We start from the raw sequence: 19,132 nt of genomic DNA on the forward strand, positions 1-19,132 counted from the left end.
TTAGGCATATGTTTATCCTAATTGCGAATTAGATCACCTAATCTCTAAGTGACATGAATATACACTATTCAAACTTTAGTACAATCTAAATTTACTCTGTTGAGTCTCATTCAGATTAACAAATCATTTAATTGTTGGCCAGACAATCAAAAGCATTACAAACAAATTTGAATAAATATAATCATACCCATTCATAATAAATAAAAGAGAAACAAATACTCAGATTATGTGTTGAAATACACCACAATCCTAGAAAAATAATTTAGCTCATAATATCTAATAAAAACATTATCCAAAGAAAATTAGCTATTAATCCAAGCCAAAGAAATTAAGAGAAGGACAAAAGTAAGAGAGAAACTAATAGTTGAAAATTTTTTATCTCAATTCTCTCTCAAATTTTTTATCTCAATTCTCTCTCAAAAGTAAGAGAGAAACAAATTTGTGTTTTGTTTTTTACTCTTCTTCTCCAAACCGTCTTCTTTTGAAAGCCTTTGAAAAAGTTCCCTTAAATAGTCCATAAAGCCTTAGTTTACAAAAATCCCGAAACAATTTTACTTTTGTAAGTACATCTGGCATCGCGGCCTTATCTTCCTTGGTGCCACGGTGCCGTAGTCTCGAGATGAAGTACGGTGCCCAATTGCCTTATGGGGCCATGACGTTACTTTCTTTAACATCGCGACCTTCTACTCGCAAGTGAAGTATTGGAGCACCACTTCCACCAATGTTGCAACCCCACTTCTCTAGCACCACGACGATGTACTCTCTAGTTTTTGTATGGGGTGCTGGTGCATCTTGGTGTCGCAGCTTTGAGTAACTCAAGGTCGCGACCTTCACTTCCTTATGCTGCCTTATGCATAACTACAACAATCTAACCTCTTCCAATTTGCTTTTTACCTCAATTTGATATGAACTGAGTAAAATGGTAAACGTAAAAGTTATATCCCAATCTCTTAGCTTTCCAATGACTTAAGAATCATGTCATCTGGACTTCTATAGATCAAGTTATCTTCAAAATATTACAAATATGAATAAAGCCATCATCTTATTTGCACGGATTTTCATCAAACTAAGACTTTTTCATCGAACTTCCTACAAGAGCAATAAAATAAATCAATAATAACTAGACTTAAAGTAATTTAAAGTAAAATAACATAAAATTAAACTAACATACTTAAATTAACTAATCAACATGTTTAAACTAAATTAGGTAAATAACTAAAATACTTAAATGTCAAATATAAAATATGAAAAACTTAGCTATTCAAACCTTAAAATATTACAAAATAATTCTAAATATTAGAGTTATCATCAACCACTGTCGCAGATGCTCCCAACTTCCTTCTCTTTCTTCCTTAGACCAAAATCCAAAAGGGAGGAAGAAACCAAAATCCAAGAGGGACATATTGAAATTTTTTGGGTTTTTCTGATAATAATCTTGCTGGTTTTTTTTTTAAGGTAAATTACACTTGCCTTTTTAAGTTTTGATTATAATTCAATTTTGGTCTATTAGAATTAACTAGACATAAAAATCTTGCGGTTAAAGCTTTAGTGTTTTTATGATGTGGCATAAATTTTATGTCTATTTTACCCTTGCCTCTTTTCCTATTTTCTCCCTTTTTTTTTCTCTCTCTCTCTTATGCTCGTTTTAGTTTCCATTTAAGACCTCTTTCAAAAGCCGGTCACCTTTTCCAGAATCGGACATGTGGCCACTGCCAGCGTCGCCGCCTCCCGTCACTGGATGGCCATCGGCCACCACTCACCGAATCCAAAAAAAATCCAAAAGATCCCCTCGAACCTCTTTTTCAATCTATTAATTGGTAATTGGGTGGTATAAGACAAAAAGGTGGGATGAGAATGCGGAATATCAGTCTCAACCCAAGCAAAAGAAAACTTTAAAGGTTGGGAAAGGATTATTAGATGAATACAATCTCCAGAATCTTCAAATGTGCAGTCAAGTTTATCAACCCCCAATAGAGGGCCCCTTTTGTCTCACCTGATTTAAAGCCTTGGAAAAAGTCCTTTATCTGCACTAATTTTTAGAAAAGGAAAGATGCGAAGGACAAGGTCAGGCAGACGTACAGTGACCTCATAGCATCTCTTTAGGTAACAAAGTAAATTGATGTACTTTTTTCATGACAGTGTGAACATGCTTGGTTCCCCATTACCTGGTGGTGATTGCAATTGATGAATTTCTTTTCATCGAGGTGGAGATAGAGTAAGTGTTTTTTACATTATTGTTTGTCAGTTTATGTTTGCAGTCGGCTGTTTTACTGACCAAATCTAGACAAAAATGCTGTTTTTTCTCTGAAAAACAAGTAATCATATTATGAATGCTCAAGCAATATGTTCCAGAAAAACTAACAAAGGAACAAAAATGATGCTTATAAAGCTGCATCTAAACCACGATTCAGAACTTTTTAGACTTCTACACTAGTAACACACACACACACAAAATGAACACTTGGCTCCAGTACACGTTGATGGCATATTTCCTTAATGGTACGTGTCTTCTTGGGACAGAGATCCAAAGGAAAGAACTTCTTCTTATAAGCTTCTCGAAGCGTGATTTTTGCTTCTTGAAAATCACCGATTTTTGTTCTGTGGCTTGTGCTGCTGATTTACTGAAAGGGAAAAATACTTGGAAGATGAACATGTTCCCGTTGTGCTGTGGGTGGGTTTTATTGGTGCTGAGTATAAATTTTTCTTGAATTCAAATTTTGTTAGGTAGTGTTGCCTTGGCTAAGAGATGGCCGAGAGCAAGAATCAATTCTCTTTCGGTAGAGAGAAGATTGAGATGGGATAGAAGCCTTGGCTACGAGATGGCCGAGGGCAAGAATCATTTCTCCTTAGAGAGAAGCCTGAGATGGGATAGAAGCAAACGGTTGTCAAGTATAGAATAGACATAAAGGACATTTATACGAATAGAATTAAAATGAATCTAATGTGAATTGGAATTTTACTTTAGGTTTTAGGGAGTTTTAAGGGCGTAAGGGTTTGCGATGAAGGGTATAGGATATTATCATAACCAAATAAAAAAGGTTTTTATAGAAATTGAAATAACGATTGACATGTAAAACATAACTAATACCAGTGCTCAGAGGGAAAAGAAAAAGTCCAATAAAAAGCACAGCATGATTGGTATTAGTGCTCAAAGAGAAGATAACAAGGATGAAAGCTCAACATCAGCTACATTAGTGAGTTGTTGAGGTTCATTAACAGAGCACATTCATTCCATAAATCTCAACAACGCATATAAGCATGAGACTAGCAGGCAACGTGTTTTCTACCATCTTTTTATTAATGCCCTACTGCCACGTGCATAGTTTTCATTAGACCTCATCTGACTGGGTGACAGCTGGTATTAGAACTTGTTGCGATACCAGAAAACACCCTTGCTGCCAGCATCCTCATCAGGTTCAACATAAAGACACTCTTTGGCCTCCCTCCACATAGCCTTGTAAACTGGAGTGCCATCAAAACGATAATACTTGCCCAGTATGGGTTTGATTGCTTTAGTGGCCTCCATTGCATGATAATGTGGCATTGTTGAGAAGAGATGGTGAGCCACATGTGTATCTGTGATGTTATGAAACACTTTATTCAACACCCCATAATCTCTATCCACAGTTGCCAGAGCTCCCCTTAGCCAATCCCATTCAGATGAGCCATAATGTGGCAATGCTGGGTGCGTATGTTGCAAGTATGTGATCAAAACAAGAAACCCGTTCACTATGAGCAGCGGTACCCCATAGATGCATACAAGCCAAGCCAACCCTTTTGTTGCAGCAATGTTATAGAGCACATAAGTTGCTGCCAATATACCAGCATCGGAGATGTAAATTTGAAGCCTATCTCGATTGGAGTAGATGGGCCCATGGGGATCAAAGTGGCAAGCAAAACGATCGTAGTTTCGGCCTGAAACATTGAAGGCTAAGTACAGGGGCCACCCAAGGGTCAGTGTGATTGCAAGGGACACAACTCGGCCTAGTGGATTGTTTAGGTATCTTGTATACCATGATACTCTAGACTTGGGTTTAGGCACAAACACTTCATCTCGCTCCATGGAACCTGTGTTAGAGTGGTGGCGGCGATGACTATATTTCCATGAGAAGTATGGAACTAAAAGGGCAGAGTGGAGAATCAGCCCGACTGTGTCGTCAACCCATTGGTAGTCACTGAAAGCGTGGTGACCACACTCGTGAGCAATTACCCAAACACCTGTTAGGATGCAGCCTTGGAGAACCCAGAATATAGGCCAAGCAATGTAGGAAAGGGAGTAAGGGAGGAGATGAAAGTAAGATGTGGCAATGTGGTAGAAGAGAAAGACCAAGCACAGGTCGCAAACAACAAAGGAGAATGAACGAAGGATGGAGCGCTGAAAACAATGGGGAGGAACAGCATTTTTTATCTGACTTAGAGTGAATGGAGGCTTCTCATAGGGCACTCGATGGAGGGGACTTTCCTTTTCTTCATTCTTGTTGCTGGGGTCAGGCATCCTTCCACCGGCACCCACTGTTACGATTTCCTTCTGTGCGAACCCTGGAAACGTGAAGCCGGATCAGTTCCAATTCTTATAACTGAAAAAATACACTTCAAACAGAAATAATAAGAAGTAATTATTTATTCAAAGGTTTTATAAGCAGATAAAATCCAAACAATGTGCATATTAACAGTTAAGTTCATAATTAAAGAGGAAAAAAAATGTACTGAAGCAGCAAAAATACTAACAAAGAAAGTGATTGTCAAATGTTGAAAGAGAACATAAGAACTAAACTAGGGAGCTTTCTAACAGAAAAAATGCTAACCAAACTCTAACAAATGTCGGAAAAAACAAGCAGTGTGAAATGTTGACAAAGAACAAGAATTAAATAAGGGAGCTCTGCAATAGAAATAAAAACCAGAAAGACATTGTCAAGCAGCATCAGAAAGTCCAAACTACGAGGGGTCCACCACAATCACTACAGCACTTTGTGGGGCTAAAACAAATGTGACAGGTGAATGCAAAAAACACTACAGTCTTTGAGCAGATACTTCGGGGTCCAGCAATTTAACTCTATCCAAACAGAGGCCTGCACTTCATGATCCTTACCATTGATGCTTAAACTTGCTGACCACCCATCAAACCTTTATGGAATCCATAAAATGGCGGAAAACGTCAAATGCCTTTGAAAGTGAAATTAATGTATGTGGAGAGAAATAGGTTCTCAAGTGCCGACCAAAAATAAATATGAAACTTTTATGTTTAACTTTCCTGCTTCAATCAAACAAAAGTGTGAGACTCGAAAATGTACAAAATCCATATTTAGAATTGAAATTCTGAAAATAAGTTGAAAGGCTCATATGAAAATATGAGAAAAATCTCAAATTCATGCCCATTACTGTAGCTTAATGAGCTAAAAAGAACCATTTAATTGGAAAAAATAAAATTTGCCCTGAGATGCATACAATTGGCTTGTTAGATATAACAGTAAATTTGAAGAAATTAAGTTTCGTGTTGGAAAGCACCTTTCTGTTGCCAATACCATGTCTGGTTGTCTTTGCCATGTTTTCACCTTTCTCATTAAAAAAGCATTCCCAAAAAATAGAATGAGAAAGAATTGCATGAAAAAGCCAAAAATACCACTACCCTTTCCATAAGGCCAAAAATCTTTCATCTAAAGATGGTTGACTGTAACCAGGTACCTGAAATGCTGGCAGGTAACTTTAATGCATGCACGCATCCCATCAAATTTAATATAAACAAAGCAGGAATTGTGGCCTAGAAAATGTAAAAAGAATGAGAAAAATAAAACAAGTTATTGGATTTTATTTTCAGAGGGGAAAAAACGATGGAGCTCCATATATAGTATCTGGGATCAGAACAAAAAAAGGGTCATAAAATATTTGGCAGAATTGTTAGCAAAGACAACGCCTTGAAGCATAGAATATTAGATGCAAACGATAAATTTTGATCTTAAAAAAGAGTCATAATGCATTGCATGGTATCTTCTTCTTGTTTTTCCATCTCCTAGCACTTTTCACTGTCATAAAATATGGGTAGAGAATCAGCATATTCAGCTTCTTCTTCTTCTTCTTCTTCTTCTTCTCGTTGGTTTAATTTCTCGCTTGTCCATTTTCTTGGTGGAAAGATGGAAAGTTTGGTAGTCAAACGCAAAACAATATGTCCAAAAATCAGTTACTAAGTCTCAGATAGCAAAACCCCCTCCAGTAATTAGTAAACATAAAAAAAATGCGTATACTTCAACGGTCATGTAACAAACCACCATGACACTCAAGTACAAATATATCATTAGAAATATTATTCACCAAACGCATTATTAGAAAAAATAATTAAAACTGCTAAATGAAATCTAAAGACTACTCTTCAGTTATCAATCCAGAATAACAAGAGAAACAACCCATAAAAAAAAAAAAAAAAAAAAAAAAAAAAAAGACAGAAACTGCAAACGATGTTACACCATGAAACATTTTTAAACAAGAAGAGAAGCAAAACCCAACAATCATTTATAAATTCAACATAGAATGGAAAAGCATTAAAAGACAAAGTACCTTAGAAAGAGAAAAAGCGCTTAAACCTTCATGGCTTCGTTTCTTTCTTTCCCTTTCTATGGAGAAAATGAGTTGTTTTTATCGAGTGGTTGTTGGAGGGCTGGGTTTGGGTTTTAATTCATCACCCTCGATTAAAACAAAGCGAAGGAGTTGGCCTGCATTTAAGCACTCTGTTTCGGAGATGCAGCTTTCATGGTGGTGGTCCCACTAGATTACGCGTGTCTCTAACCATATGCCTTCTCCCCGCGACGTGTACAGGCCATGGCTTTAATTAATCTCCTGGCCTCAATTCCTGATTCGCTCTTCATTATCCAACTCAGCACCGTTACGGACGCTCTAGATCTTGCTTGACCAGGTCACCGACGGCACCTGATCAAATTCGATGAAATCTACAAATCACCCTTGGCTTTTACTTTCGACCAATTATAATTCCCGAACCTATTTCCTTGACCTACCCTTCTCCGTCTCGAAAATTACCCAGGTGATATAGATTCTTACGTAGGGATAACTTGAAAATAAATTATACCATTTTTTTTTTGAATAGCAATAAATTATACCATATAACATACTTATAATGAACTTTATATTGTGCCATGTAACATACTTATAATGAACTTTATACTCGGTAGGCAAATTTTAAATATTGACAAACATCAAATTATTTACAAACAAACAAATCACTATAATTGCAGTACTTGAATAGATTTATGTCAATCATTTAAACTTGTATACAGAATTTAAAATCTTTCACATTAGATTATGATAATGACTATAGTATCATTTATAATTCTTATTTTTGGTAATATCAGTTCAATTTTTATAAGATCAATGACGGTATTATGACTTGATAACGCACATTTATCACCAATTATTCAATTAATGAAAAGGAAGGAAAGGTTTATTGAATTGTTATGCACTAAATTCAGCATATATCATTATTTTCGGAGTGTTAGCAATTAGAGTGAAAATAATCAGGCAACAAACGAACAAAATGAACATTGGTCAGTCAGAGATTCTCGGGACTTACCAAGGAAAGTTACATCACACGTGACATTCACGTGTCTCCATTTCTGTTCGTTGTTAGAATATCTCCCCTACGTCGAGGGGATCTTCCCTTTGGTTTTGTCACCACAAACTTTTCTGATTTAAAATCAGAAATATTTTATTACTAGTCTTGTTTTTTTTTGGTCAAACGGAATCAGATTTTTCTATATAAATGTTTTAATTTTTTACTGCTAGAAGAGCACCCGTGATACGCAGTGGATTTATAAAATTTCATAAGTAGTTAATATTAAAAATTTATTATAAAATTTTTGAATGAATAGATATTAAAAACTATTTATTGGTATTAACAATATTAGTATTACAATTGTTGTAAACTGTTTAAAGAAAAAGAAATAAAGTAATGTAGTTGTTATGATGCAACTATAAAATTTGATGCTAAAAATGATACATAGTAATGTAAAGTATGATTATGCAAATTGTGTTAATTTTTAGTTTTAAAGTTGAGAACAAAACAATATACAGTTATCAGTTATGAAGTGTTGTGGATTCACTAACTACATAAGAATAATAAATGTATGTTTGTATCCAGCATTACTGGAAAGCAAAAAAGGATGTAATGAAGCATATTTGATTCTTAATATTTGAGATACATAGAAGTAACAGTTGTTACAAAAAATTTGTACATTACATCAATCATGAGATGATGATGTGCAAAAATTAAGACCAAGCAATTTGGATAAGCTCCCCTCTACTTCTTTCATAATTTTTCAAGTTCAAGTTGCACTTTCAATAGTTTAACCCATTGATCAAACCAATAGTTCATGAAATTTATCAACTTACAATAAATCATCTTTATCGTGTCATCTAAGCAACCTTGAGTTTTCTCTCTTACCCACACTTAAAAAACTCAATTTTCACGTAATTCCTTCTAATTGACAAATACAATAAGCTCTAAACTTTCTCAGTCCTCTCCCACCTCACCTTTGTCAACATCATAAAGAGTACTCTTACTTGATAACTTGAATTGTTGACATCTTTGCTTCTACAGGCAAGTCTACCTTCTGAAATTAACTTGCAGAGTCACTTATGGCATTTGACAACAAAAGTGATTCAAAAGATTCATTACTCAAAGAGATAATATCCATACAGCCAAATACTTTGGATTCTTTGCTAGCAACTTTGTCCATGGCACCAACAAATATCATTTGAAATTTCTTCGTATTAACAAATATATTTGAAACACGTTCCCCCACCATGTTGCTAACCTCTCCACAATGTTGTCGTTTAATTAGTTCAAAGAAACAATAATGAAAACTGAAAATTGTATTTGAAAAAGCTTTATAACCAATTAATAAAGAAATACATGTTAATCCATATCAATCCTATGTGGCAAACACACTTGTTTTAAAGTCTCATAATTTAAAGCAAAAGACACAAATGATTAAATTATAGACTTGAGATTCCAAAAATAACTTAATCATACAACAAAATCATAAAACAAATTTCTCTCAATATTAACAAATAACAAAATAGCACAAATTCAATTGTTCTTCATTTCACTTCACATAATATTCATAATTCTCTTATGTTTTGAGTGTGTAACTATTGTTCCTTTTAATTCAATTTAAGAATTTGATGTGAAATCAAAAGAATTGGTCAACAATTGATTACATTAACAGCAAGACATAAAATGAACTCGTTTTAGTAAAATAACAAACGATTAGAATTCTCTAAATGTTAGCTCAATAATTGAGCTTCCCTTTACACTATGAGTGGGCCTAATGATCAACCATGGGAGTATTGAAGAAAGTACATAATAGTAGAAACTGATATTGTTGCAAAAGATTTACCTTTCAATATTGGGCACAAGGTATATTGGACAATTAAAAAGCTTAATTTTGATCTTCAAGCAGTCGGAGAAAAGCGCCTTTTGTAACTCAATGAGATGGATGAATTTCGTCACGAAGCATATGAAAGTGCAAGAATTTATAAAGAAAATATGAAATGATGGCATGATCAGAAAATCATAAGGAGAAGTTTTGAGCTTGGCCAACATGTTCTCCTATACAATTCTTGTTTGAGGTTATTTCTAGGAAAGTTGAAATCTCGTTGTCTGAAACTTTCATTGTGATGAAAGTATATCATCATAGAGCAATAGAGGTGGCTGATGATAAATCAACCTTCAAAGTGAATGGGCAATAATTAAAGAACTATTGGGGTGATGATTTTGATCGATAAAGGTCCTCAATCACGCTTATTGATGCACTTTGAATCAGAGACAGTCAAGTCAAAGACTATAAATCAAGCACTTCTTGGGAGGTAACCCAAGCATTCTAACTTGGGTAGACTTACACTTATAAATCAAGCATTGAGTAGGTGGTTTGATTTGCATATAGGGTAAATATACCCCTATAAGTTATATGTAGTCAGGATTAGAGCACGAACTTAATGAATCTTTCTTTAATTTAATTTTCATAGACACACAATAAGTTAATTGGGAGAGATATTTTTATGAAAAACTCGACAAAGACTTGTAAATAATTTAAGACTTTAGGTTATCAATTGAATCCATTAAGCTAAATTAAGAGAGAGAGACAATAATTAGATGAAATATTGAGGGACATCATAATCTTAGGTTTAAAAGTCAATCAAATAAAAAAAAGTAATTTTGCTAAGTAAATTTAGATTAGTTTTAGTTTTTTAAGTTAGATTTTATTTTGCTTTTTAATTTTAGAGTTTGGATAAAATTAGGGTGTGTAATTTTAGTGATTAATAGTGAGAATTAATTCAATTCCCTGTGGGATTGACACTCTACTTATCATTATATTATCTTTGCGATAGGTATACTTGTATGGGTAGTAAATTGAACAACATATCACAACTTCATTAATTGAGTTTATTATTGTCCAGTATCATCTATGGATGGTCCAAACCTTCCTAGAGTGTATTGTGTTCGCAATAATTGTAATAGTTGTAATATATAGCCTAAAGAATGGTTTTGCATGGGCTTTGGCTAGTATATAGTGTCGGCTACGTAAGGAACATCTGCACAAACAAATATAATTGGAGCCTCAATCCTATATGTACATTATAATGAGTTGTTTTTGTTTTGGTTAAGTTTTTATTTATAAGAAATAAATACTTTTATATTTGTAAAATAATAAAAATTATTTTTTACTAGTAGATGTAGTAAGGTTTTGAGAGGCTATGTGCTTGGATATGGGATTGTGATTTAGTTCTACGTCATACTATTTTACTACAAAAAAGGCCTTGGGAGTTTGGAAAAGTATATTGCTTTACTCAATTTTAATCTAACCAATTATTCACTAGGTAATGAAGTTAATCAATTTTTGCTTTATAATAAAATTTTAAGATGGAAAACATTTTCCTTTATTTTGTTAGGAGTTAAGATCATTCTAATTTCTTATTTTTAATTGTAGATTCAAAACTTTCAACAACAGGTTCTAACTAACATGCATAAATGGTTGCTGACCCTTTCCGAGCCCAATAATGGGACTTTTTGGCTAAGCCTTACGATGTGTTGTCACATCCCGATTCTAAGGACATGACTAATGTAAGGGTCTAATGGATAGGGACCACTCGACCCAAGTAAGCCCTAGTAATAATGGATAGAATCAAACAACAAAAATAATGCCATAAGACGTATCTCTATGCATATGTATGTATGTATACATATATCTCATGCTTAACATTCATAACAAAAATAAGTTTTAAAACAGATAAAGTTATACGCCATCTCGGTAAAGTATGTAAACTTATTACAAAGAATAAAACAAAGTATGATAGACCCAACAAGCAGACAAGCAGAACCAAAATAGACAACGAAGTATGAGCTAAAAAAAGGGTGATGTTTACTAGATGCCTCATCGACCACTTACCATAGAATAGACGTAGCTTTTTCAAAAGGACAATTAGCCAAGTAATCTATTAATCTAAAACAAACAAATGCAACTTGTGTGTGTGAGTATAAAAACTCTATAAGTAAATATGGGGATGGGTAACAAGCTAAATAAAAGAGTATTTATACAAAACACATTGTAAAAAATGTGAACATAATTTCAAACCTCAAATCTTTCTCATATTTCACACCCAAGTGTTATCAAACTTGATGTAGAAAGTTTTAACTATAAACTAAATCTTTGATAAGTTTAGTTTGGAATAACAACTTCAAAAACATCTCAAAAATCCTTTTAAAGAATGAAAATTTCAAAAATAAGTCGTAAGTATCGATATCTCATTTAAGGGTATCTACGCTTATCAAATAGAATGACTTCCAAGGCATTTTGGACACAAGATATCAATACTTACACGGAAAGTATTGGTACTTTTGACACAAAATAGAAAGCTTACTAGCTTTCAAGAAAGTATTGACACTATTAACACATAATGCATTTATGAGTATTTCCTTGGGCTGGTATTGATACTTCATGCTAGAAGTATCAATACTTCTTTTATAAAATTCCAAATTTCAGTCTCTAATGGTTCCTTTGGACCTTAAGCAAAGTATAACAAACTTTCCTTTATCAAAATCATCAAAATTTAGAAATAATTCAGATCATAAACATAATTAATTATAGATTTAACAAATCAACATACAAAACTGATATAACAACTTCCAATTGGATTTCCAAGTCATGAAATTGACATTCAAAGTTATTAAACTTCATAGAGCAAAACAGAGCATTTGTGGAGCACTAACTTAAGAAAGACAGACTAAAACAGAGGATAAGGGTACTGTCCCCACTATTTGGATATTACAGAGGGTGTCATAACACTAATATAGTCTAGTGCATATAGCCATCAATTTTAAAACTGATTAAAGAATAATGGTACAGTCCCCACTATTTGGACATTATAGAAGGTCTTATTATACTAATATAGTTTGATGCATATAGTCACCGACATCAGAATAGAACAAATCATTGTTGTAGAACCTCGATTAGCGTATAAGGGAAAACTAGGATATTCACTTGGTGAGCTCATGAAAAACTCCTTACTGACCCAAATACTTTTAGAATTACCCTTAAACTTACTTATATGAGTGAGAAAAGGAATTCGAAGGGTGAGGAAACTAGAAACTTAGCAAAAGAAGGCCAATTTTATAATTTGTCCTAGAAAGATCAACCCTCCACAAGTTTTTAGGCCAACCTTGGCTAATTCGTCTATTTCACTCTCTTCAAGCTCTTTCACTTTTCTATCTTCTCTTCAACTTGAACTCTTTCACTCCTTTCACTCCTTAATTCCCTCTCAAGTTAGGCTAACTGAAGCACTAGTAATTGAATCTAAGGTGAGTTATGACTTTTCAAGCTTTGGATTAAACTAGTTTTGTTTCTAACTTTATATCTCTATAATTTCAGCTTGGTTTCTTTATTTGATATAAAGATTTCGGTGCGAATTCTCCCCAATAGGCTCACCAAGGTAAGCACCCCCCTTAGTTTGTGAATTTGATGGTTGGAAGATAGTGATATTGAGTTGAATAAGGTTGAAGGAACTAGTAAAAATTTTAGTCGGCTAGTTCTAAATGAAAAAAGTTAAGAGGAATTAATGTGGAATGTGGTTGTTTTAGGTTACATTGACGCTCCAAGGTTCAATTTGGAGCAAATTGTGTTGAGTTAATTGTTTGTATCAAAAGGAGGCATTAGAGGTGAGTGAATTGCATTTAAACTATTTTTCTATGCAAATGTGTATAAACAATGTTTTACACGTGCACTAGAATTCATGTTTCAATGTTGAGTTCCAAATTAAGATTTGTGATGAAATTGTTCATTGAACATGTTTTGGTATTATTATATATATGTATAAATATTCTTACTATATGGTATTCAAAAATGCATAGGGAATAAGCCTTTTAAGGATTTCCTAGAGAAACTGATGACTTTCATGGAAATGTTATGTGAGTCACACAGTGGCTATACTTGAACTGTTATTGGCTTGTATAAATGAATGAATGAGCTTGATGCTTGACTTTGATATGTAAAACCTTGGAACAAGGTTTGTTTTGGTGGGAATTAGCCTTCAAGTGAGGATGTATATTGAAAATATATGGACAAATGGTACATAATGAAGGTGAATGAGTTCACCTATTTGACTATGATATAGTATATGAATAGAGCACAATGCATGATGCTTATCTATGTGTACTAAGTGGGACACATGATTGATGCTTATCTAGCAAGGCTTGGTGCTAGACATGTGCAATGAGTAAAAGAAAGAGAGAGAGCTGGAACAATTACATTTGTATTTTCTGAAAATCAAGTTAAGCTTAAAATCCTTCAAAAATGGTGTCTTCAAGAGAAAGAAAGCAGGAGAAGGTTTAAAAATGCTAAAAATGGTAACGAATGGCAGAATAGGGCTTAAATTGGTTTAAAGTAGCTTATTTAGGCAATTTTTAGGTACGAAAACTTTGTTTTATCTTTTTTATTTTTGTGAAAATAGTGACAAAAATCGATACTTTTGTTCTAGGTTTCAAGTATCAATACTTATTCATCGAGTATCAATACTTGTTCTTCAAAATCCTTTTTAAAAGCTTTCTAGGCAACAAGTATTGATACCTCCTTCATGAGAATCGATACTTCTGCTCCAGAATGTTAAAATTAACTTGGAAACTTACCCATTTTGGCTCATCTCCTTTAACACTTACCAAATCTCTTTAGTACTTAAAAAACAATGTTTTTTTCCAAGTTAAAAACACTAGATTGTTAGGAATTTGAGAATATGGTGCCTTGGAAAGCAAGTTATATTCTCATGTGTAATTTCATTTAATTTATTTGTAATGAAAGGATATTTTGATAATAAGATGAAGAGTTTGTTTTAAGTAAGCATTCATTATCTAGTTATTAAGGTACCTTGATTCTATTGAGATATTAAAATACATTTATATAAAGAGTCATACATAAGAGACATGTATTTTAATTGAATCTAAAAATTGTTCACAACCATATAATAAAGCTGGTCACTTTATTGTATTAAGGTTGTATTGTCTAGATTACTTCTAACGAAACGAATGTAATTCACTTTAAGGGAATGATGAGTCTCAAATCATTCGAATGGTTAACTTCGAGTAATGACACTATAACATGAACTAGAATTATGTGAGAATCAAATTTAAGTTTAACCGTTACTTAAATCTAGATGTCACACTTATACATTTGCTTATAGTAGAATCGAAATCCTAATGGATAGTGGACCCATGTTTTATCTCCTTATAATCTTGGATATACCATAAGCATGATCATCATAAAGCATTCATCTAGACTCCGTATGTTGAGATTATAATTAAGGTGAACATCCGAGAACATATATCCAAATAATGGAGTTCATAACATTAACATCACTTCTAATGATTTTAGGAAGATGGGTGATTAATTTGGGCTTGGTAGATTGATGAATTAGCTATCCATCACATCTTGATACTCAAAAGATTAGATCTAGAGTATTCAATCACTAATTGGATGAAATCTGAAGCTAAGGGACAAAATTGACGTAAAGGGTAAAACGGTAATTTTATCCTTTGTCATTAGATGGTTATGATGGTTCACAATATAAGGTTTACAATTGGACAACTAATAACTAATATCAAGTATTGACTCATTTCTTGTAATCATAGTTAATCCAAGAGTGCAACCATGAATCTATGGTAGAGTGATTTCATGGTTAATAAGCTTGAATTATCTTAATGATATTAAAAATAATTCTCACTTTATTGGAGCTTGGAATGTCTATTTCCAAGTAGATTCCCTACTTAGCTTCGTAGAATTCAAATTGTTTAATTTGGAATGCATGTTTTATTTGATTAATTAAATTATGTACAAAAATGACAACTTTTACATGTTTGTCTTAATTTAGACAAGAAAACATGTTTTGTCTTAAATTAGATAAGAAAACATGTTTTGTTTTAATTTAGACAAGAAAACATGTTTAGAAACACATGTTTTGTCTTTATTTAGACAAGAAAACATGTTTTGCTTTAATTTAGACAAGAAAACTTGTTTGTTTTAATTTAAGACAAGAAAAATATGGTTTGTCTTAATCTAGATAAGAAAACATATTTGTCTCAATTTAGATAAGATAACATGTTTTGTCTTAATTAAAGATAAGAGTTGTCTTAAATTAAGATAATGGCAGGAGGATTCTTGCAAAATGAATCTAGACATCCATGTTAATAAAAAGAGACTCCATGTTTAACTAGTACTCCTTTATTTATTATTAATTCTTTTTAAATAAAAATGGATAATAATAAAATAAAAGTTATTATTCAACAAGGAGTTTTATTTTATCAAGAACTCTAAATAATGATTAAATAATTAAATTATTTATTGTTTAATTTTAATTTTGATAGTTATGGAGCATATTTAATGCATCCATAACTCTAAATGGATGGTCAAGATTGATTCAAACGTATGATAACTCTATTATATAGAGTTATTTTGATACATTTTGGTGCTTAAGTAGTTAGATCTTTCAGATTTTAGGTTCAGATCGTAACATTTTAGGTGTTTTTCTAGTTTAGGTTTGATTATATGTTGAGTAGCTAATTTAAGTCATTTTAGTTAAATTTTATGTTATTTTGTTTTAAATTACTTTAAGAGTAGTTATTACTATTTTCTCTTATTGCTTTTGTAGGAATTTGATGAAAAAGACTCATTTGATGAAAATCAGTGCAAGTATGGTGATGGCTTCATTCATATGTTTCAGTATTTTGACCATATCTCTCTATACAAAACTCTAAATGAGGTGATTCTTAGATCACTAGAATTCTCAAAAGAAGGGATATAACGTTTATGTTTACCAATTTGCCAAGTTCTAATCAGATCGTGGTCAAGATATTTGTCTAACTTGAAGCACTGCAGTAGTATGAGTGGACTAAATGATGAGGTATTTGGAGTATATCTTTCAATCCAAAAGTTCAATTGATGTGATTCTTGATCCATTGCAAAGCTAAGAGATAGGACTAAAACTTTTATGTTTACCACTTTATCCAGTTTAGAACATATTAGGGTGAAACTCACGTTTGAAGTTGATAGACTGCTATTGCACTGGGAGAACAAGGCTGCAGCTTTGATGAAAGGAAGCACACATACAATTTTCCAGAGAGCTCAGCACTGCAGCGCTGGAGAAGTAGCACTGCAGCGCTGGAGAAGTAGCACCGCAGCGTTGGGCAATTTTTCAAAAATAAAAAGAGTTCACGGGATTTTGGAAATTAAATTTTTTAGAGCCTTTTTAAGATACCTTTATTAGAGATTTTAAGGGGGAGGCAACAAGCAACTATTCTAGAGATTTAGAGCCAAGAACAAAGCAAGAAAATAAGAGAATTGGAGGGAGAATCAAGATCACAAAGCTTCAATTATTAGTTTTCTCTCTCTACTTTTGTGTTTTTCTTATTTTCTTTGACTTGGATTAATGGCTAATTTTCTTTGGATGAAGTTAGCTAAATTTGTTTTTCTAGGATTGTAATTAAAGTCACATGTAATCTAAACCTTTAATCTCTTTTTTTCTTATCTTTAATGGGATTTGAATTGTTTATTCCAATTTGTTCTTAATGCTTTTAATTGACTAATCATCAATTACACTGATTTAGGAACCTAAACAAACTTGAAAAAAGGAGTTTAATGTAGACTAAAATTGGGATAGCATATGATCATATTAATTAATTTGTGTATAGGATAGGGATATACCTATAGGCCTCATGTAGCTAGATTAGAGCTTAAACGTAATGAGTCTATTTTAATTTCAACTCACATAGGGATATAGTATTTTGGTTAAAATAGATATTTTTATAAGATGAGTTAGGAGACCTTTACAAATAATTAAGGACTCTAGGTTAGCAATTTAACCCATTGAAATAAGTTAAGGAAAAGAGTTAAGATTTAGATGAAGTGTGAGGAACATTTAATCCTAGGCTTGTTTGATTTGCTGTTTACCCAATTATATTGTTGCTTTAATTTTTAATTAAATTAGTTTTAGCTGAGTAATTTAGTTTAATTAGAATTCATATTCTAATTATTTGAATAAAACTAAATTGTTCTAATTTTAGTACTTAGTAAAATTTTAGATCAATTCTCTGTGAAGTCGATACTCTACTTGTTTATATACTATCTATTCGATACCTATACTTGATACTTTTCAAAACATTTAACCACATATTTATAATTAAAGTAAGCTCTAATTGTCAAAAAACTTTCTATCTCATCACTTTTTTATCATAACACTATAAAAATATCAATATTTATCAATTGTGTTAGACATCCAAAACCTATACTTATGTGTATTTATCAAATGATGATCATTGAAATATTTTTTATCATAACTATTAGTAACATTTATTCAATTTATAAATAAAAAATTTAATTGCATTGAATGATTTTATTAAAAAATATTTTTTAATTTTAATATTATTGATTAATTTAAATATTAATAAATTTAAAAAATTTCAGTTAAATATTAATATATTTTAATTTTTTAATATTTTAAGTTAAATATTAATATTCATCAAACCCATATTCGTAGACTTACTTAAGAGTTTTTTTTTTCCTTGTAAAATGTCTTTTTGTGGTCAATGATTGTTTTTTTCATTGACTCGTAAAATGTTTTACATTTAGAATAAAATTTTCGTCTTTCAAATAAGTCTTGAAAACATTTTATAAGAAATATTTTAAGTGAAAACAAATGAACTCTAAATCTAAAATAAAAAACTAAACCATGATAGTACAAAAATCATTGGAAGTCAAAAAGTTAACGAACCAACGACTAAGACTCCATGATAGTACATCACCACTTAAAAAATGGACGTACTTTCATCATCTTGTCAAAGCTAAATTGAGATTCATGAAGTATCGTGTTGGAAGGGTTAAAGTAAATAACCCTTCTCATAAGCTTAATTCAAAGATACCCTTTCATATAATTTTAATTATTTTTACCCAATTTTTGGCATGACTTGACAACAATTTCCTTTAAACAATTTCAGACAAATTAAATGGTCTCAATTTATCATCCAGGCAAAAAGTCCAATAGTCAATCCCCATTTCTCTCTTTTGCCGAATACTGTCTATCTATCCAACTTCTGTCGCCATTCCAAAGAGCAGAGATGACATCAAAGTATGTGTTTTGGATTTTGGATTTATTGGTTTATATTCATAGAATAGAACCCCAAAGTTGAGGGATTGAAATTAATTAAACATATCTATAAATTAAAACAATGTATGACTTCGAGCAAGTAAATCAATTAGTTATTAAGCATTGCAAGACTGGTTTTTAGGCATTATGAGAGTGGTTTTTAAGCATTTCAAGATTTGCTTTAAAGCATTGCGTGAAAGGTTTTAGGTATTGCTTGACTGGTTTTTAGGTAATGCGTGACCGGTTTTATGCATTGCATGATTAGGTTGTAGGCATGACGTGATTGCTTTAAGGTATTGCTTGGCATAGGCATTGTGAGATTACCTTTTGAGCATTGCATGACTTAATTATTCTGTGTCTAGTTTTGAGTTATTGCATGACTGTTTGATAAGGCTTTGCGTGACTGACTTTAAGGCATTGTGTGACTGACTTTTAGGCATTGCAT

General features: G+C 32.3%; 1 protein-coding gene across 5 annotated transcripts; it reads right to left on the reverse strand.

Annotated features, from left to right (window-relative positions):
- Positions 1-3,113: 3,113 nt before the first annotated feature.
- Positions 3,114-6,769, reverse strand: LOC18589688 (delta(12)-acyl-lipid-desaturase-like). 5 transcript variants are annotated; one of them, XM_088809938.1, is made up of 2 exons: positions 6,550-6,769; positions 3,114-4,577 (listed from the first exon to the last, which is right to left on the reverse strand). In XM_088809938.1, exon 2 carries the CDS (start codon positions 4,493-4,495, stop codon positions 3,362-3,364), a length of 1,134 nt encoding a protein of 377 aa, XP_088666064.1. In that variant the 5' UTR covers positions 4,496-4,577; positions 6,550-6,769; the 3' UTR covers positions 3,114-3,361. The 5 variants fall into 5 exon arrangements, with proteins under 5 accessions (XP_088666064.1, XP_088666065.1, XP_007014826.3 ...); XM_088809939.1 differs by having other exon boundaries at positions 3,114-4,590; XM_007014764.3 differs by having other exon boundaries at positions 3,114-4,539; positions 6,550-6,768.
- Positions 6,770-19,132: the final 12,363 nt, after the last annotated feature.

The sequence above is a fragment of the Theobroma cacao genome, chromosome 9 (assembly GCF_053813885.1).
Source record: "Theobroma cacao isolate CCN51 chromosome 9, ASM5381388v1, whole genome shotgun sequence".
Lineage (NCBI taxonomy): Eukaryota > Viridiplantae > Streptophyta > Magnoliopsida > Malvales > Malvaceae > Theobroma > Theobroma cacao.